Here is a 21,511-nt window from a genome sequence, read left to right on the forward strand (position 1 = left end):
TCACGCAGGAGAGACAGGACGAAGCTAGTGTGGGTACTAGCCTCTGTTGCGCTCCTCCTCCTCTTACTCAGCCTCCACCTCCTGATTGTTACCCAATCTGCGCTGAGCAGATGAGATGAGGCTTGCCTGGGTAGTATCTCCCTGTCTCATGTCTTCCTCTACCTCCACCTGGCCTGCATGCAAAGCTTGATCTTAAATTAACAGCAGCAACTGTTTAAGTAGGCAAAGAAGCGGGATTGTTGTGCTGATGATGTCATCGCCGCTTACCATCTTTGTGGAGTCCTCAAAGTCTTGGAGAACCACACAAATGTCAGACATCCATGTCCATTCTTCAGTTGTTATGAGTAGGGGTTGACCACAATACTGACGGGCGTATTGGAGCTGGTATTCCACAAGGGGCCTCTTCTGCTCACAAAATCTTGCCAGCACGTGCAGTGGGGAGTTCCAGTGTGTGGTCACGTCGTACAGCAGATGGTTAACTGGCACTTGCATGTGCTGCTGCAGCATTGCCAGAGCAGTGACAGTTGTAGCTGACTTGTGGAAATGGGTGCTGAAGCGGCGTACCTTGACTAGAAGCTCTGGCAAATTTTGGTAGGTTTTCAGAAACCACTGAACTATCAAGGTAAGCACGTGGGCCAAGTATGGTTAATGTGTGAGATTGCCAAGATTCACAGATACCACCAGGTTACAGCCATTATCACACATGACCATGCCTGGTTGTAGGTACAGCGGCAAAAGCCACAGATCTGTCTGGTCTGTTATTTCTTTCAATAACTTTCCCACACTATGTGGTTTGTCTCCTAGACAAATTAGCTTCAGCAGAGCCTGTTGCCGCTTTGCTGAGGTAGTGCTGCAGAGCTTCTAGCTTCCGGCTGATGTGGACAACATGCTCTGAGATAACAAATGGGAGATGTAGGAGCAGAAGAAGGTGCAGGAACTCGTGTAGGAGGTATAGGAAACCCTGATAAAAATAGGGCCAGCAATCCTTGGTGTTGTTAGCATATGTGCTGTTGCCAAGGTGGGACTCGGCCCCCGCCTCCACAATGTTCAGCCAGTGTGCCATGAGGGAAATGTAGTGTCCCTGGCGACAAGCGCTAGTCCACATGCTGGTTGTTATGTGGACAATCACAGTAATCGCGTAGGTAAGGGAACCAGTGATGTTCTTGGACATGTGCTGGTACAAGGCGGGAATACTACAACGGGGGAATTAGTGGCGGCTGGGCTCTGAGTACCGAGGGATGGCTGTGGCCATGAGTGCGGCAATCCTCCGTTACTACAAGTCTAAACGTCAACATTTCCACAGCAAGCAGCCTGAAAATGTGCCCATTTACCATTTGGGCATGTGGGTGGATGGCTGGGAACTTTCTTTTTCATTCCAAGGCCTCGTGTGGGGACAGCTGAATGCTGTGCTGGGACAAGGATTTGGAATGATTGATGATTGTGCCTCAGAATATGCAAGGACAGGTGCAGGGCAGGATGCATTTGTGCCAGTGTCATTGACAGTGGATCGGCAAGCACCTAGCTTATGGGAAGAGGCAATGGTGTCACCCGCTGGCACCAATCATGGACCCAGACATTTGACCTACCGAGTCAGGTGCTTAGATGACAATGCTGGTGGTGGTTGGGCTCTTAGTGGTCAGGCCCCTGTTGATCTTGGCATGGCACAGGTTGCAAATGACCATAATTTTGTATCAGAACTCTCTTTAAAAAAAGTCCCAGACTGGGGAACACCTAAGTCTTTGATGGCAAAATTCACGAGTGTCAGTGCTCTTGGGAACAGTTGCCTGCCTTCTCCCTCTTGTTACCTCACTCTCTCTTCCTGCCTGTTTCGGTGCTTCCGATCCCTCCTACTTAGTGCTGCTGGCCTCGCTCTGCATGCTAGCTTCCCAGTTTGAGTCAGTGACTTCGTCATCCACCACCTCGTCTTCCACCACCGCACCCTGATCCTCCTGACTTTGTGACTTAACAACAACCTGACTTATCGGCAACTGTGTCACATCATCAGCTACCTCCTTAGACAAAATTTGCTGTTCCCCACTGTCATTTTCTTGGGACCGTGGCTGCTCTAAGTTTTTTGCATCACCAAACAGCATGTCCTTCTTTTCCTCTTGGAACTTGCAGGGTGAGAGGCCACAATCAAGAAATGATGGTGCAAAGAGCTCCTCGGAGTGTCCTAGTGTGGGATCACCAGTCTCCTGGGACTCAATATGGTGGAAGGAAGGAGAATCAGGGTGAGGATTAAGTGATCCTAACTCTTGGCTGTTTAAGACTGGGTGGCGCTGGCAAGCATGCTGGAAGCCTTATCTGCCATCCAACCGACCACCTGTTCGCACTGGTGTGACTTCAGAAATGATGTCCCGTGCCTACCTGCAAAGTGGGACAGGAAGCTATGTGTCGTAGACGGGCGTGTTTCTTGTGCTCCAACAACAGGCGTAGTTGGACTTTCCCCACGTCCTCAGCGTCTGCATGCAACATCATCAGCACGTCCACTTACCGGTCCCTTACCCCATGCCTTATGCATTTTCTAATTGATATTTCTCTGGAAACCAAGTTTATTTTTCATAAAAAAAAATTAGTCACCTGCAGTAGGCAAAGTGTTTTCTTGGAGTTTAATATACTACCATAATATAACTCAAAGCACATTAAACTTTAAGGATGATAAATATCATCCAGAAAAAAATGTGAACTTTTTTTGGAGTTTAATATACCACCATAATGTAACACAAAGTACATAAAACTGTATGGATAAATTCCTACCAGATACATTTTTTTGAACGGTTCATTTGAGTTTTAATATACAGTACCACCGTCATATAACACAAAGCATGTAAAACTTTATGGACGACAAATTCAATCCAGAAACATTTTTTAACAGTTTTTTGTGGTTAAATATACCACTGTACTGTAATACTAAGCATGTTAAACTGTATGGATGCCTAATTCAATCCAGAATTTTTTTTTAAATGTTTTTTGGTGTTTAATATACCACTATAATGTAACAAAAATCACATAAAACCATAAGGATGACAAATTCAATCCAGCAAAAAAAAAATTTGAAACTTTTTTTGAGTTTAACCCTCTCGGGCCAGAGCCTGTTTTGCCTTTGTGACAAGACCAATTTTTTCAATTCTGACCAGTGTCACTTTATGAGATAATAACTCTGAAACGCTTCTATATATCCCAGTGATTCTGAGATTGCTTTTCATGACAAATTGTACTTCATGTTAATAGTATTGTTTGATATAACTCTCGCTTATTTTGGAAAATATCAGAAATTTGGTGAAAATTTGGAAAATTTCGCAATTTTCAAACTTTCAATTTTTATGCCCTTAAATCAGAGTCATGTCACATAAGATAGTTAATAAATATTACTACTTTACATAAATATGTCTACTTTACATCAGCACAATTTTTGAAACATAATTTTTTTTGTTAGGAAATTCGAAGGGTTAAAAGTTGATCAGCAATTTCTAATTTTCCCTGCAAAATTTACAAAACCATTTCTTTAGGGACCACATCACATTTGAAGTGGGCAAATAAATACCCAAGAGTGACACCATTCTAAAAACTGCACCCCTCAAGGTGCTCAAAACCACACTCAAGAAGTTTATTAAACCTTCAGGTGCTTCACAGGAATTAATGGAATGTGGAAGAAAAAAATGAACATTTTACCTTTTCTCACAAAAATGTTACTTTAGCCCCAAATTTTTCATTTTCACAAGGGTAACAGGAGAAAATGGGCCATAAAATGTGTTGTGCAATTTCTCCTGAGTGCGCTGAAACCCCATATGTGGTGGAAAACTACTTTTTGCGCGCACAACAGGGCTCAGAAGGGAAGGAGCACCGTTTGCATTCTGGAATGCAAAATTGTCTGGAATCACAAGCAAACGCCATGTCGCGTGTGTAGGGTCCTTAAAGTGCCTGTACAGTAGAAACCCCACACAAGTGACTCCATTTTGGAAGCTAGACCCCTCAAGGAATGTATCTAGATGTGTGGTGAGCACCTTGAACCCTCAGGGGCTTCACAGAATTTTATAGTGTAGAGCCATTAATATAAAAAAATCACATTTTTCCCACAAAAATCTTGTTTTAGCCCCAATTTTTTTATTTTCACAAGGGTAACAGGAGAAAATGGAAGCAAAAATTTGTTGTGCAATTTCTCCTGAATATGTTGATACCCCATATGTGGTGGAAAACTACTGATTTGACGCACAGAAGGGCTTGGAAGGGAAGGAGCGCTATTTTGGCTGGAATAGGTTGTGGACACCAAAATAGCAGAAACCTCCACAAGTGACCCCATTTTTAAACTACACCTCTCAAGGATAATCTAGAGGGGCAGTGAGTATTTTTAACTTTCTGGTGATGAACAAACTTGTATATCATTGGACTGAGTAAATGAAATATTACTATTTTTTCCACTAAAATGTTGCTTTTCCCCCAGTTTGCAATTTTCAAAAGGAGTAATAGGAGAAAATGTTATGCAATTTCTCTTGAGTACATCAATACCCCATAAGTGGTGGAAAACTACTTTTCAGGCACAGTGCAAAGCTCAGAAGGGAAGAAGTGCCATATTACAGTGCAGATTTTGCTGTTATGGTTTGCGGGTGCCATGTCACATTGGCAGAACACCTCAGGTCCCAGAACAGCAGAAACCCCCCATAAGTGACCTCATTTTACAAACTACACCTCTCAATGAATTCATCGAGGGGTGCAGTGATCAAATTGACACCACATGTGACTCAAAGAAATGTATCCGATTAGGCAGTGAAGAAAAAATAATTATATTTTTACCACAAAAAAATTGTTTTTGCCCCAGATTTTACATTTTCACACAGGGCAATGGGTAGAAATGGTGCTGAAATGTGTCACACAATTTCTGCTGAACGTGGCAATACCCCAAATGTGGCTGTACAGTACTGCTTAGCCATACGGGAGGGAAGTAGTGCCATTTGACTCTTGGAGAACAAATTATTGTAGAATAGTTTGCGGACTCCATATACAGAGCCCCTAAGTGCTAGAAGAGCAGAATATCATATCAAGTGACCCCATTTTGGAAAATATACCCCTTTGGGAATTTATCTACAAGTCTAGTGATGATTTTGACTCCAGGGGTGTTTTTCCAGAAACAAGCAGCAGTGGATGTTGCTGAGTGAAAATTGCAAACTGCCATTGAAGTGACTAGTACGCTATAGTGACCAGTATGTTGTAACGAGCAGTTCGTTGTGCCCAGCTCATGCTTCTGGAGACATGCACACAAAAATTAGGCGGGCTCTCATCGCTACAGAAATGTCAAACTTGTGGACCCTAAATCTGGTTTTAGGCACTCTGTGGGGCTCAAGAAGGAGGGGGGCAATTGGACTTGGGAGCACAACATTTTCTGAATTTCTTTTGGGGGGCAAGGACCATTTCGCTTTTACAGAGCCTTTGTGCTACCAGTAACATGGAAGCCCCTTATATTTCCATTAACAGATGATGGACCTGAGTGGGGACTTGCTTTTTTTGTGGATTGAGTTGAAGCTTTTATTGGGAACATTTTACACAATGTTTTGGATCACATTTATCCGGCGCTCTACGCTGAGCACTTACTGTACATCAAGGTTTCCATCTAAATCTCCAAGTGATGTAATTCAGTTGAAACCCAGAGGGATCCATTCAATATAATGAGGCAGCAGAGTTACTCTGGATTCCGTCTGGCCTCTGTTCAGCTGTGTCTTTTGTTTCAGAGGTGCACAAAACTGTGGCCAACCGCACTTTTATACATGCCTAAAAAGACGGACACCACTGGATCACAGGTCAGACAGCGTCAACAATCCATCTGTCTCATCACAGGGAATCTTCCACTGGGGAATATCCGTCTGAATCACGTATTTCAGAGATTTACACAAAAACCCCGGTGTAAGTGCTCGTCGTGTGGTATAAGTGGTCGTTGTTCGTCGTGTGGTATAAGTGATTAAGTGGCTCGGTGCGATTACAGCGATACCAGATTTATATCGGGTTTTTGCATCTCCATATTTTAAAAGCTATAAAAAATTTTCAATATTTTGGCCAACAGAGTCATGTGATGGCTTGTTTTTTTGCGTTGATGTTTGTATTTGTACCATTTTCGGGCACACAACGTTTTTTGATTGCTTTCTATTCCAGTTTTTCAGAGGCAGAATGAATAAAAACTAGCAATTCAGCATTTGTTTTTTGAGGTTTTTTTAATGCCGTTCCGTGTATGATAAATTTGATAAGGCAGTTTTATTCTTTGGGTCAGTACGATTACAGTGATATCATATTTATATCGTTTTTTATGTTTTGGCAGTTTTACACAATAAAAACTATTTTATAGAAAAAATAATTGTTTTTGTATCGCTTTGTTCTGAGAGCTATAACTTTTTTATTTTTCCACTGATGGAGCAGTCTGGTGGCATTATTTTTTTTTGCAGGACAAGATGACTTTTTTAGCAGTACCATTTTTATTTCCATTTGGCTTTTTGCTCACCTTTTTACTCCACTTTTTGTTTGGCGGTATGATGAAAAAGCATCGTTTTTGCTTCGTTTTTTTATGGTGTGCACAGAAGGGGTTAGCTAGTGTGACAGTTGTATAGATCGGGTTGTACCGAACACGGTGATTCCAAATATATGTACTTTTTTGTCTTTGCATAGATATATGGATGTATTGGTTTACATTTTTTTTATTATTATTTATTTATTGTGTGATTTTTTTTTAGCTTGAAAGCAATTTTAAACTTTTTTTTTTACTTTTTTACTTAGTTCCTGTATGGGACTTACATTTTTACTGTTCTGATCAGTGGTCTCATGCAATCCCATAGACATGTATTGCATTGCACGAGACCTGACAGTTTTATACTGGCAGATTTACTGCAAGACTCAGCTGCTAGATGATCCTAGCAGGCCACCATACATGGCAGACCCGGAGGTCATCATGTGACCTCCTGATGACATGACAACCCCAGATCAAATCACAGGGGCTGTCGGAAAGGTGAGTGGACAACCCCCTCTCCCTCTCAATATCTTCTTAATGCCGCGATTGCTATGGATCGCAGCATCTAGAAGATAGCAAAGGGTTAACATCATTGGGACCTGATCCAATCAGGTCCCAATGATGTTACCTGTCAGAGCTGTCGCTCTGCACAGGAATATCAGCGCTTGTAGGACCCTGGGGACCCTGAGCACTGCGAGACCGCCGACCGTTCATAAATATCGGAGCTGCACAGAGCCCAGCAAGTGCCGACGTTTATGTACAGTGGGCGGTCGGGAAGCGGTAATATACCACCGTAATGTAACACAAAGCACGTTAAACTGTATTGATGACTAATTCAATCCAGAATTTGTTTTTTTTATTTTTTGGGGCGTTTAATATACCACTGTAATATAACACAAAGCATGTAAAACTTTATGGATGACAAATTCAAGTAATGTAACATAAAGCATACCAAACTGTATGGATGACAAATTCAATCCAGAATTTTTTTAAAAGTTTCTTTGGAGTTTAATATACCACCGTAATGTAACACAAAGCACGAAAAACTTTATGGATGACAAATTCAATCCAGCAAAAAAAATGCAACTTTTTTCTTTAGTTTAATATACCACTGTAATGTAACACAAACACGTAAAACTGTATGGATGACAAATTCAATCCAGAAACAATTTTCTAACCACTTTTTGGAGTTTATTATACCAACGTAATGTAACATAAAGTATGGTAAACTTTATAGATGACAAATTTAATCCAGAAAAAAATTTGGAACTATTTTTTTTGTTTAATATACCACTGTAATGTAACACAAAGCACGTAAAACTATATGGGTGACCAATTCAATCTAGAAAAAAAAAAGTGAACTTTTTTTGAAGTTTAATATACCACCATATTGTAACACTAAGCACATTAAACTGTATGGATGAAAAATTCAATCCAGAAAAATTTTTAACTTTTTTTGGAGTTGTATACACCACCGTAATGTAACAGTACGTGACATTGTATGGATGACAATATGGTAAATTTTTTCACCCCCCCCAAAAAAAATTAATATGGTTACCTGCAGCAGCTGTATATTTAGCAATGGACTGCAAAGCCCTAAGCCCTGCCTAGAAGCTGTATTCTGCCACTGTCCCTGCTCCTTCAGTGGTCCCTAGGCTAAATGCAGAATGTATCATACAAACAGCGAAGCACAGGATTAGCCCTTAGAAGGACTGTTTGTATGATGGTTCAGCATCAGCACCAGTATCACCACTGGAGGACTCTGATTCAGCTACTCTCATCCTCCAGTCAGAACTGTCCTTGAGCTGTGCAATGGCATCAGTGTGCCGAGCGTGGCAGTGTCAGTCCTTTTATGACCTCTGATGAGGTGATGCAGCCAGCCAATCACAGTAATGCCACTACCAAGATGGTTACGGCATTACAGTGACTGGCAGGCAATCCTCACATGTTTATTGGCTGTGTAACAGGCGCCAAACATGCAAAGCGGGGATTCGAGCTTTGAATCAGAGCACCACCAATTCTTGTCGGGTGCCGAGCACATCCAAGCACTCAGATACTCAAGTGATATCGGAGTATCACTGTGCATATTCGCTCATCACTATTCCTCTCCTAAAACTCCAACAATTGGTCTCCTCACTTTTAAGAGATTTCCAGACTGTTGTATGAAGAAGAGGGGATTCTACACAATGTACACATGGCCCTGTCTCAACTTTTTTGAGATAAGTTGCTGAAATCAATTTCTAAATGAGTTATTTTTTTCTAACGAAATGTAAAAATGTCTTTTAACTTCTGATATGTGTTCTGTGTTTAATTTTTTGGAGAATAGGGTTATAAGTTATGGATATTAAAATAAGTCTTAATTTTGAGTATTAATTATACCTGATTCACTACATTACATTCTTTTCATAGGGGATGGTTATGACTGTGAGGCACTGACATCATGTAAGGATGATGGTGATTGTTCTTCTTATGCAACATGTAGTAACAGAACGGGAGACTACTTCTGTGTATGTAATGATGGATTCCAAGGTAATCACTTATCACTAAAGATATCTGTATATGCAGCCATTCACTGGACGCCATCTATTTTTTAGAATTCTCTGATAACAATGGCAGAAATCATAGGAAATTCAAATGTGTACAGAATGTGCTTTTTTTTATTTAAATCTATTGATACCATATATGATCTTCTTGCTAACATATGGTTACAACAATATTAGCTTGTTTGTCCAGCATGCCTTTTCATGACTTCTGGATATGGGATGGACCCTCATTCATTAGCACATGACTCAAACCACATAGCCAATAAAATAAAATTTACAAAACTTGTTTTTGGTATCAAAAGGCCAAAACTTTATTTAAAATCCCATGAGTATAGTAAGAGTCAGATGAAATGTTAGGCAAGAATATTCTGAGATTCACGGATACCATGAGATTCCATAGCTGCCTGCCATGCAGCAATCTAGGGGCAGCGTACACTGACATGCCACATTAGCAAAGCCAATCCACTTCAAGGGCTCCAATAACCCTACCAAAGATCCTCATTCCCATGCTTAACAGCTAAACCTCCCCTGGATGACATTACAATTATCACATTCTTTAGTCTAGCCACCAAAGCTCAGACTATTCCTCAACATTGTGTAATAGTTTCTATTAATTAAAATTAGTCCACCATAGCTTGCGCCCACTTCAACCTGACTCTCCATCAGCCACATCACAGCTGTGACAATTATAGACCAATCTGAGTTGAGGTTCCCCACCTTTTTACTGTCATATGTCTTCTTCATTTAGCACTCCTGGAGGTCATTACTTCTGGATACGGGATACATTAGCACATGACTCAAACTACATGACTCAATAAAATACACAACTCATTATTTTGGTATCAAAATGATACAACTTTTTAAAAAAATCATATGGGTATTGTCATGATTCTGTTGTCTGATAACCCGGGGCCAGGGGCTCTTTCCCTGTCCCTAACACTAGGGGAGCCCTAGCTATCCCTATTTCCCAGGTTACTTCTGATGGGGAAGATGCTGGGGCCATGTACCTTGCTTAGCTTCTGAATCAGCCCTAATCTGTCCCGTTACCCATCCAGGGAAGTGGAGAGTAATAGTGTATTTAAATGCACAAACCAGACAAACAAGGAAGATAGGTAAACAAAATAGGAGAGGATGGGGATTATGCACACAGCTGAAACACCAAGCAACAGTCACAACTCAATTCTCCAAAATGGCTCTAACAAAAACCGACACCTCCACTCCACTCCTCACCAGGCAGTACAAAACCTAACACTGGCAATCAAGATTGCGAGAAGTGAGAATATTTAGGAGAGGCTAATACTGCACAGTTGATATCATCCAAACAGGAATCTTCAGAGACTCCAAACTGAACAAATTAACCCCTGCACTGCTGACAGAAACCTACATAATTTAATATGAGGGAGAAGTGCATCTAATCAATGCAGGAGTATGTGTAATCAGACGCTGTGGTCTTCTGGCTCCTCTCTGTCATGGTAAAAACACGAGAGGTATACAACCCCTGGCAAAAATGATGGAATCACCTGGCTCGGAGGATGTTCATTCAGTTGTTTAATGTTGTTGAAAAAACTCAGATCACAGACATGGCACAAAACTAAAGTCATTTCAAATGGCAACTTTAGGGCTTTAAGAAACACTAAAAGAAATCAAGATTAAAATGTGGTACTCAGTAAGGGTAATTTTTTTCAGACCAAGCACAGGGAAAAAAATATGGAATCACTCAATTCTGAGGAAAAAATTATGGAATCACCCTGTAAATTTTCATTTCCAAAACTAACACCTGCATTAAATTAGATCTGCTTGTTAGTCTGCATCTAAAAAGGAGTGATCACACCTTTGAGAGCTGTTGCACCAAGTGGACAGACATGAATCATGGCTCCAACATGAGAGATGTCAATTGAAACCAAGGAGAGGATTATCAAACTCTTAAAAGGTAAATCATCTTGCAATGTTGCAAAAGATGTTGGTTGTTCACAGTCAGCTGTGTCTAAAATATGGACCAAATACAAACAACATGGGAAGATTGTCAAAGGCAAACATACTGGTAGACCAAGGAAGACATCAAAGCATCAAGACTGGAAACTTAAAGCAATATGTCTCCAAAACAGGAAATGCAGAAAAAAACAAATGAGGAACGAATGGGACGAAACAGGAGTCAATGTTTGTGACCGAACTGTAAGAAACCGCTTAAAGGAAATGGGATTTACATACAGAAAAGCTAAACATAAGCCATCATTAACACCTAAACAGAAAGAAACAAGGTTACAATGAGCTAAGGAAAAGCAATCGTGGACTGTGGATGACTGGATGAAAGTCATATTCAGTGATGAATCGCGAATCTGCATTGGGAAAGGTGATGATGCTGTAACTTTTGTTTGGTGCCGTTCCAATGAGATCTATAAAGATGACTGCATGAAAAGAACATGTAAAGTTCCACAGTCATTGATGATATGGGGCTGCATGTCAGGTAAAGGCACTGGGGAGATGGCTGTCATTACATCTTCAATAAATGCCCAAGTTTACATTGATATTTTGGACAATTTTCTTATCCCATCAATTGAAAGAATGTTTGGGGATGATGACATCATTTTTCAAGATGATAATGCATCGTGCCATAGAGCAAAAACTGTGAAAACATTCCTTGAAAGAAGACACATAAGGTCAATGTCATGGCCTGCAAATAGTCCGGATCTCAATCCAATTGAAAATCTTTGGTGGAAATTGAAGAAAATGGTCCATGACAAGGCTCGAACCTGCAAAGCTGATATGGCAACAGCAATCAGAGAAAGTTGGAGCCAGATTGATGAAGAGTACTGTTTGTCAGGCATTAAGTCCATGCCTCAGAGACTGCAAGCTGTTATTAAAGCCTGAGGTGGTGCAACAAAATACTAGTGTTTTATTGGAGTGTTCTTTTGTATGTTTGTTTTTCATGATTCCATAATTTTTTCCTCAGAATTGAGTGATTCCATAATTTTTTTCATCTGTTTGGTCTGAAAAAAATTACCCTTACTGAGTACCACATTTTTAATCTTGATTTCTTTTAGTGTTTCTTAAAGCCCTAAAGTTGCCATTTGAAATGAATTTAGTTTTGTGCCATGTCTGTGATCTGCTTTATTTCAACAACATTAAACAACTGAATGCACATCCTCCAAGCCCAGTGATTCCATAATTTTTGCCAGGGGTTGTAGTAAGAGTGAGATGAAATGCAAGGCAGGAATATTTTGGGATTCACAGATACCATGAGATCTCCTAGCTGCCTGCCACAAAGTAATTGGGAGACAGCAATCCAGGAGTGGCATGCTCTGACTTGCCAATGTAACAAAGCCATTCCACTTCAAGGACTCCAATGACTCTACCTAAGATCCTCATTCCTGAGCTAAGCCATCTTTGGATGACATTACCATTATAACATTCTTCATGCTGGCCGTCAAAGCTCAGCCTATTCACCACCATTGTCTAACAGCTTCTATTAATTAAAATTAGTTCACCATAGCTTGCCGCCTACTTTCTCCTGACTACGAAACCATCAGAGGAGAGGTTATTTGACACCTTAAATGGACTTGATCGCCCACCAGATTGACCAAACATAATTCCCAATATCTATATTACCTATAATACAGGATTAATCACAATAAAAACATACAACAGCCCCAGACTTGACTCTTGCTAAAGTTTTAACTAAGTGACAAAGATAATGAAATTATACAATCCTGCCCTATCCCTGGATAAAGTATTGCATCAGTAATTATAAAACTCAACAATGCCAAAGCAGTGGGGTAATTGTAAATTGGAATCCAGGTATAGGGATTCCACCTTACCTATGGCACCTAAGGAATAACTCAATAATCGAAAAAGATGTAAAGTAAAACAATGCATGGCAATGAAATAAATAGTTACCTAAACATGCTTCTGTATAGCATACATTAGAAAATATTATGAACCCTTTTCAATAATATGTATTATTGAAAAGGGTATATATATGTGATATATATATATGTCATATATATCATGACATATATATGTGATATTTCAGTTGTTCTTTTTTAATAAATTTGCAAAAAAAGCTACATTTCTGTTTTTTTCAGTCAAGATGGGGTGCAGAGTGTACTTTAATGAGAAAAAAAAGAACTTTTTAGAATTTACCAAATGGCTGCAATGAAACAAAGAGTGAAAGATTTAAAAGGGTCTGAATACTTTCCATACCCACTGTACTTAGCCAGGACCCCAATTTTATGTAGCGTGCCAGTGCGTGGAAGATGAGTACATCGCCCATGGCTACCTCCCCACGCTACATTACATAATCTCATACAGATTTCTGGTCTCCACAGACAGAGACATCTAATTAATGACCTGCCCACAGTAGTATCAGTATACAGCACTGATAACATGGTAGCCTGATACTAGAGCTTATAGGGCTGTATACATCATGTACAGTGTTTGTGAAAGTATTCACCGCTCTTGGCATTTTTCCTGTTTTGCTACCTCAAAACCTGGAATTTCACTGTTTTTTGTTTGACGGTTTGCATCAGTTCATGTAAAGAACATGCCTACAACTGTAAACATTTGGTTTTCTTAGGACAAAAAACAAAAATGTGAACATTTGGTTTTCTTAGGGCAAAAAAACTAAAAACTTCAATGTGCATAACTATTAACCCCCTAAAGTCAAAAGTGAACAGCAATCTTCAAGTCTGACCACAGAATCTCAATTGAATTAAGGTTTTGGCATTGACTAGGCCACTCCAAAACATTTCCACCTTTCCCCTACACCACTCGAGTGATGCTTTAGTGGTATGCTTTGGGTCATTGTCTCATCATCCCAGTCTCAAATCACTGACATACTGAAACAGGTTTTTCTCAAGAATATCACTGTATTACGCACCATCCATCTTCCCCTTGACTAGAACCATTTTCCTTGTCCCTGCTGCCGAAAAACCATAGTATGATGCTGCCACCACCATGTTTCACTGTGCAGATGGTGTTCTCGGGGTGATGAGCTGTATTGGTTTGCCGCTAGCCATAGCGTTTACCTTAAGGACCACATCACCTTCCTCCATACATTTAGTGAGTCTCCTACATGTCTTTTGCAAACTTAAAAGAAGCCTTACAATTTTTGTATGTAAGTAAAGTTTTTTTTTCTGCCCACTTTTCCATAAAGGCCATCTCAATGGCGTGTATGGCTCATTGTGGTTGTATGGACAGGCACTCCAGTCTCTTCTTGGAGAGTTGGTGGGTGGCCTTCTCTTGGCAGGTTTGTTGTGGTACCATGTTCTTTCCATTTGAGGATAATGGATTTGGTGGTGTTTCAGGGGAATTTCAGAGATTGGGATATTATTTTTATAACCCAACACTGACTTGTACTTCTCAACAACTTTGTCCCTGACTTGTTTGGAAATCTCCTTGGTCTTCATGGTGTTTGGTTAGTGGTGCCTCTTTCTTAATGGTGTTGCACCCTGTGTTGTCTTTCATAAAAGATTTGTATATATTGACAGACCATGTGGCACTTAGATTGCACACAGGTGGACTTCCTGCTTGCATCAGAAATTTTTAGGGGCTTCATCACAAAAGGAGTGAATACATATGCACATGTCAATCTTTAGTTATTTCGATCCCATAAATGTAATTTATGCCTATATTTTTCTCACTTCACCAACTTAGACTATTTAGTGTTGATGCATCACACACAAATCAGATTACAAAAATATTTAAACACAGGTTGTAATTAGTGATGAGCGAGTGTATTTGTTACTATTCGCTATTCGCACGGATAGTACGGTATTTGGGTTACTCGTTATTCTGCGAGTATTTGAGTACTCACCTCGCTATATTCGGATGTCCCGCCCTGCAGTTTTGGCACCTTCTTTGCAGCCACTAAACATGCTGGGCTTCTTAACCAATTGCAGTAATGCCGCAGACATCTTGGTTGTGGTATTAATGTGATTGGCTGGCCGCCCTGCGTCTTAGGGTCTATTTAAGCCCTGCTGCCGCCATGTTGTGCACTTTACATGTGGAGCCTGCGTTGTAATAGCCTAGGGAGAGATCGCTGAGCAGTTAGGGAGAGTGTTTAGGCCTCTTGATAAAACAAAAGCTGTTTTAAGGGCTACATGCAGTGTATACTAGTTCTGTGTTTAAAGGAGCTGCTCACTAGCTCCATAATACCACCAAAAAATTGCTCTTTTCTGAGCTGAAGGGACACAATAAAGTCAGAGTACAGGGAGGGAGAGATTGTGTATTAGGTAGGGAGTGTATTAGGTAGTGTTCTTCCAGTGTCCATCTTAAAACAGCTCTTGTCAGAGGCAAAGCAATATTTTTCCAGCACGCACAGAAGTAGCATTTTGTGCAGCCTTTTTTTTTTTAGCACTGGTATATTTTCCCTGCTGTTTTAGGGGTCAGAGCCTGGCTTCTGCTGTCCACATTAGTCCACTTAAAAAGGCGTTTGGCTACCAAGCATGCACCAGGCCATTTTAACCACTATTTTGGGGTGTCAGCCTGCCTTCTGTCCTCTTAAAAAAGTGTTTTGTTTCCTACACAAAGCAGTAGTCCAAATATTTCCTACTGCCTGCTACAAAGCACACACCAGCCCATTTTAACCACTATTTTGAGGTGTCCGCCTGCCTACTGTCCATATTAGTCCACTTAAAAAATCAGTTTGGAAGTGCATTGAGCTGTAGGTTGGATTGCTGCTAAAGGGGAAAAAAAAAATAAAATCTTTAAATCTTCTTCCTTAGCGAGTGTGAACGGAGTATAAGTGCAAACGGAAGTAAGTGTGTGACTTGTTTTTCAGTGACTAGGTAATTGGGAATCCTGCAGAAAATACCTTTGTGAATTGCTGTGAGTTGTTGAATTGTGAACTGCTAAGTGCTTTTCTACCTGTTTAGTTTTATTGGGCTTTTTAAAAATTATTTTCTCTCTACAGTTTTACAGTCTCTTATTTTACTACCTGTGTGTTTAAGTATTTACTACATTGCACTTAAATCCTGAGGTGTAGCTATACTCACAAGGGGTTAATTAAGGGTGAGGGGTCATAATTAAGGGTTTATAAGTGGGGCAGCTGGTTGGGGCATCCAGTCCTTTGGAAGTGCATTGAGCTGTAGGTTGGATTGCTGCTAAAGCGGGGAAAAAAAAAATCTTTAAATCTTCCTTAGCGAGTGTGAACGAGCTGAGTGTGACCAGAGCGTAAGTGCAAACGGAAGTAAGTGTGTGACTTGTTTTTAAGTGACTTTGATTCAGGGAGTTTGGAAGGGAGGAATTTGGACTGAACTGATGTCTGTATTTTATTAATTCTTTACATTTCTTTTTACTTAACATTTCTGTCTAGTGCAAACCCCATTAGGAAATGAGCTCCATTATTGACAATGCTATCCAGTGTACATCTTGCCACATGTATGCAATCCTTGAACAATCGGTCGTGGGTGCATACTGCTGTGTGAGATGTGATCACGTGGTGCGTATGGAAGCCCAGGTACTGGATCTAAATGTGCAGCTGGCAACACTGTGATCCATTGACAATATGGAAAGGAATCTGCTGCTCACTGAGCAGCTGCTCACTGGGGTAGATGTGGGGGAGGGTGGTAGTAGGGAGCTGCAGGACAGTGAGGCAGCTAGCTGGGTGACAGTTAGAAGGGGGGGGTAGAGGGAAGAGTGCCAGGGAGGCTAGTCCTGATTTGGCACACCCCAATAAGTTTGCAAAGTTGGTAGATGAGGGAGGTGTCGGTACAGGGGTAGCACTGCTGTAGCAAGGCATGTCCTCTGAAAGCCGGAGGAGTGTCAGCTCCAGTAAGGGGGGAAATAGGAGAGCAGGGCAGGCCAGGCAGGTGCTGGTAGTGGGGGACTCAATTATTAGGGGAACAGATAGGGCAATCTGTCACAAAGACAGGGATGGTCAAACAGTGTGCTGCCTACCTGGCACTCGAGTCTAGCACATCGCTGATAGAGATGATAGATTACTGGGAGGGGCTGGTGAGGACCCAGCGGTCATGGTGCTCATTGGCACAAATGACAACGTTAGAGGTAGGTGGAAGGTCCTTAAAGATGATTTCAGGGAATTAGGCTGCAAGCTGAAAGCAAGGACCTCAAAGGTGGTATTCTCTGAAATACTGTCTGTACCACGTGCCATGCCAGAGAGGCAATGGGAGATTAGGGAGATAAATTTGTGGCTCAGGAATTGGTGTAGGAAGGAGGGGTTTGGGTTCCTGGAGAACTGGGCCGACTTCTCAGTTGGCTACACGTCCTACGCTAGGGACGGGCTGCACCTCAATGGGGAGGGTGCAGCTGTGCTGGGGGAGAAAATGGCTAGAAGGTTGGAGGAGTGTTTAAACTAGGGATTGGGGGGGAGGGTATTTATTTTATAGGTGGGGAAGATAGCGCAGATAGTGACCTGGGCACAAATAAAGAAATTGGGGATGGGATTAGAACAGTCAATATAGTAAGTACAAGTACATGTACACTAATGCTAGAAGCCTCACCAACAAAATGGAGAAATTAGATTTCATTTTGTTGGAAAATAATTATGACATGGTGGGGATATCTGAGGCATGGCTGGACGAGAGCCATGACTGGGCAGTTAATTTACAGGGCTATAGTCTGTTCAGAAATGGCCATACAAACAAGCGAGGGGGGGTGTTTATATGTAAAATCATCCTTAAAACCCATCTTGTGTGAGAATATATGTGAATCTAATGAAAATGTAAAGTCCCTGTGGGTGGAGATAAGGGGAGGGGAAAAAAATAATAAATTACTAATAGGGGTTTGTTATAAGTCTCCAAAAATAATGGAAGCAGCAATAGATGAAGCAGCGACTCAAGGAGAAGTCATTATTATGGGGGACTTTAGCTACCCTGAAATACATTGGGGAACAGAAACCTGTAGTACCAACAAAGGTAATAGGTTTTTGACAACTATGAGAGACAAATACCTTTCACAACTGGTTCAGGACCCAACAAGAAGGGGGGCACTGCTAGATCTAATATTAACCAACAGGCCAGACCGCATATCAAATAAACGAGTTGGGGGTCACTTGGGTAATAGTGATCACAAAATAATAAGTTTTCATGTATCCTTTAATAAGATGTGTAGCAGTAGGGTTACAAGGACACTAAACATCGGGAAGGCAAATTTCCAACGGTTGAGAGATGATCTTAGTGCAATAAACTGGGATATCCTGAGACATAAAATTACACAAAGCAAATTGGAGACATTTATTAGCATCCTGAATAGGACCTGTGCACAATATATACCCTATGGGAATAAACATGCTAGAAATAGGAGGAAACCACTATGGCTAAATAGAGCTGTAAGGGGCGCAATAGGTGACAAAAAGAAAGCATTTAGAGAAATAAAGCAAGTAGGTAGTGATGAGGCATTAAATAAATACAGAATATTAAATAAATTCTGTAAAAACCAAATCAAGGCAGCAAAGATTGAGACAGAGAGACTCATTGCCAGAGAAAGTAAAAATAATCCCAAAATATTCTTTAACTACATATATAGTAAAAAACTAAACAATGATAGTGTTGGCCCCCTTAAAAATAGTCTAGGTGAAATGATGGATGAGCCAATATGCTAAATGATTTTTTTTCAACAGTATTTACACAAGAAAATCGCGTGACAGAAAACATGATCAGTGATAACAAAAATTCTCCATTAAATGTCACTTGCTTAACACTGCAGGAAGTACAGCGGCGTCTAAAAATCACTAAAGTTGACAAATCCCTGGGCCCGGATGGGATACACCCGCGAGTACTGCAGGAATTAAGTAACGTCATAGATAGACCATTATTTTTAATCCTTAAAGATTCCATAATAACAGGGTCTGTACCACAGGACTGGCATATAGCAAATGTGGTGTCAATATTCAAAAAGGGGACAAAAACCGAACTTGGAAATTATAGGCCAGTAAGCTTAACCTCTATTGTGGGTAAAATCATGGAGGGTTTCCTAAGAGATGCTATACTAGAGTATCTCAAGAAGAATAACCTCATGACCCAATATCAACATTGGTTTACAAGGGACAGTTCCTGTCAAACTAATCTGATCAGCTTTTATGAAGAGGTAAGTTCTGGACTGGACCAAGGAAATGCAGTGGATGTTGTGTGTATGGACTTTTCAAAAGCTTTTGATACAGTTCAACACAAAAGGTTGATACATAAAATGAGAACAATGGGGATAGAGGAAAATAGATGTATGTGGGTTAAGAACTGGCTCAATGATAGGAAACAAAGGGTGGTTATTAATGGAACGAACTCAGACTGGTTCACAGTTAAGAGTGGGGCACCACAGGGGTCAGTACTGGGCCCCCTTCTTTTTATTTTATTTATTAATGACCTTGTATTTCAATATTTGCAGATGACACTAAACTCTGCAGGGTAATCAATACAGAGGAGGACAATTTTATATTACAGGAGAATCTATGTAAACTAGAAGCTTGGGCTGATAAATGGCAAATGAGCTTTAATGAGGATAAATGTAAGGTAATGCACTTGGACAGAGGTAACAAAATGTATAATTATATGCATAACTGTAAAGCACTGGACAAAACTGTCACTGAAAAAGACCTGGATGTATTGGTGGACTACAAGCTCATGTTTGGCGGCCAGTGTCAGGCAGCTGCTGCAAAGGCAAATAAAATAATGGGATGCATTAAAAGAGGCATAGATGCTCAAGAAGAGAACATAATTTTACCTCTATACAAGTCACTAGTGTGACCACACTTAGAATACTGTGTACAGTTCTGGTCTCCGGTGTATAAGAAAGACATAGCTGAACTAGAACGGGTGCAGAGAAGAGCGACCAAGGTTATTAGAGGACTGGGGGGTCTGCAATACCAAGACAGGTTATTACACTTGTGGTTATTTAGTTTGGAAAAATGAAGGCTTAGGGGTGATCTTATTACTATGTACAAATATATGAGGGGTCAGTGCAAAGACCTTTCTACTGATCTTTTTACTCTGAGGTCTGAGACGGGGACAAGGGGGCATCTTCTACGTCTGGAGGAAAGAAGGTCACAGATGCAGATTCTTTACTGTAAGAGCAGTGAGACTATGGAACTCTCTGCCGCATGATGTTGTAATGAGTGATTCACTACTAAAATTTAAGAAGGGCATGGATGCCTTTCTTGAAAAGTATAATATTACAGGTTATATATACTAGATTCCTTGATAGGGCGTTGATACAGGGAACTAGTCTGATTGTCGTATGGAGTCAGGAAGGAATTTTTTTCCCCAATGTGGAGCTTAGTGTTTGCCACCTGTTTTTTTTTGCCTTCCTCTGGATCAGGATGTTAGACTATGGGTTGAACTAGATGGACTTAGTCTTCCTTCAACCTTAAAAACTATGTTACTATGTCACTATGTATTGAGTGCCCTGCACAATGCAGTAATCCAAACATTTCCTACTGCCTACTACTGCTGTGCACCAGGCCAATTTAACCACTATTTTGGGTTGTCAGCCTGCCTTCTGTCCATATTAGTCCACTTAAAGAATCATTGCGTGCCCTGCACAAAGCAGTAGTCCAAACATTTCCTACTGCCTGCTACAAAGCATGCACCTGCCCATTTTAACCACTATTTTGGGATGTCAGCCTGCCTTCTGTCCATATTAGTCCACTTAAACAATCATTGAGTGCCCTGCACAAAGCAGTAGTACAAACATTTCCTACTGCCTGCTACAAAGTACGCATCAGCCCATTTTAACCACTATTTTGGCTGTGACAGCTAGCTTGGCTTGTGCCATCAACATCTGAAAATCTGTCAACAAAACCCAAAATGCGAAAATAGCCTGTTGTTAAGGGACGTGGACGTAGACGTGGTGTTGTCAGTAGTGCGCGAGAATGCACTTTAGTCTATGTCAGTTCAGAAGAAGCTTGATGCTTCCACTATGTTCCTGGAAAAATTTCCCGGTCTGGAACGTAAACGTGTGTGGAAGCCAGAAGAGCGAGAGCAGATTCTGTCTTGGATAGCAGACAAGACCTCTACGCATTTGTCAATCAGCAACAACTCTTCCACGACCACACAGTCTACTGTGGATACATGGAAGGCTGGCCCATCCAATCCTGAAGCTGGTTCTCTTTCCTCCCACCATTATCAGTCACAGGAGACATATGATCCCAAGGTTAGCCACTCCGAGGATCTGTTTTTTACAAATCCTTTGGTTGGCTCTAGCCTATCACCATGCAGCATTGAAGAGGGACAAGAGGAGGTGGCGTGCATTGATGCTAAAGTATTTGAGGACCTACGGCCAGAAGAAAGCCACTTGGCGGAACATCATTTACTGTCTCCAAAGGTGGAGGCTGATAATGATGAGACACAGTTGCCATCAGGTCAGCTTACAATGTCAACTGGGAAGGAGGATGAGATGGAAGATGAGGTGGTCAATGATGAGTCCACTGATTCGACCTGGACCATTGGCATGCATAGGCATAACAGCAACACAGAAGAAGATGGATATGTAGCACCAACAAAGGCACCAAGAGTGAGAACTGGGTCAACTG

General features: G+C 41.0%; 1 protein-coding gene across 1 annotated transcript in view; it reads left to right on the forward strand.

Moving 5' to 3' along the window:
• LOC141259356 (uncharacterized) overlaps positions 1-21,511 on the forward strand; it is a 751,467-nt gene that overhangs the window by 536,616 nt on the left and 193,340 nt on the right. Inside the window, exon 51 of the mRNA XM_073675220.1 lies at positions 8,897-9,016. Coding sequence (XP_073531321.1) covers positions 8,897-9,016 — 120 coding nt within the window. The remainder of the gene's footprint in view (positions 1-8,896; positions 9,017-21,511) is intronic.

This window comes from Phyllobates terribilis, unplaced genomic scaffold (assembly GCF_046119375.1).
Source record: "Phyllobates terribilis strain yellow unplaced genomic scaffold, ASM4611937v1 Scaffold_3__8_contigs__length_932513732, whole genome shotgun sequence".
NCBI lineage: Eukaryota > Metazoa > Chordata > Amphibia > Anura > Dendrobatidae > Phyllobates > Phyllobates terribilis.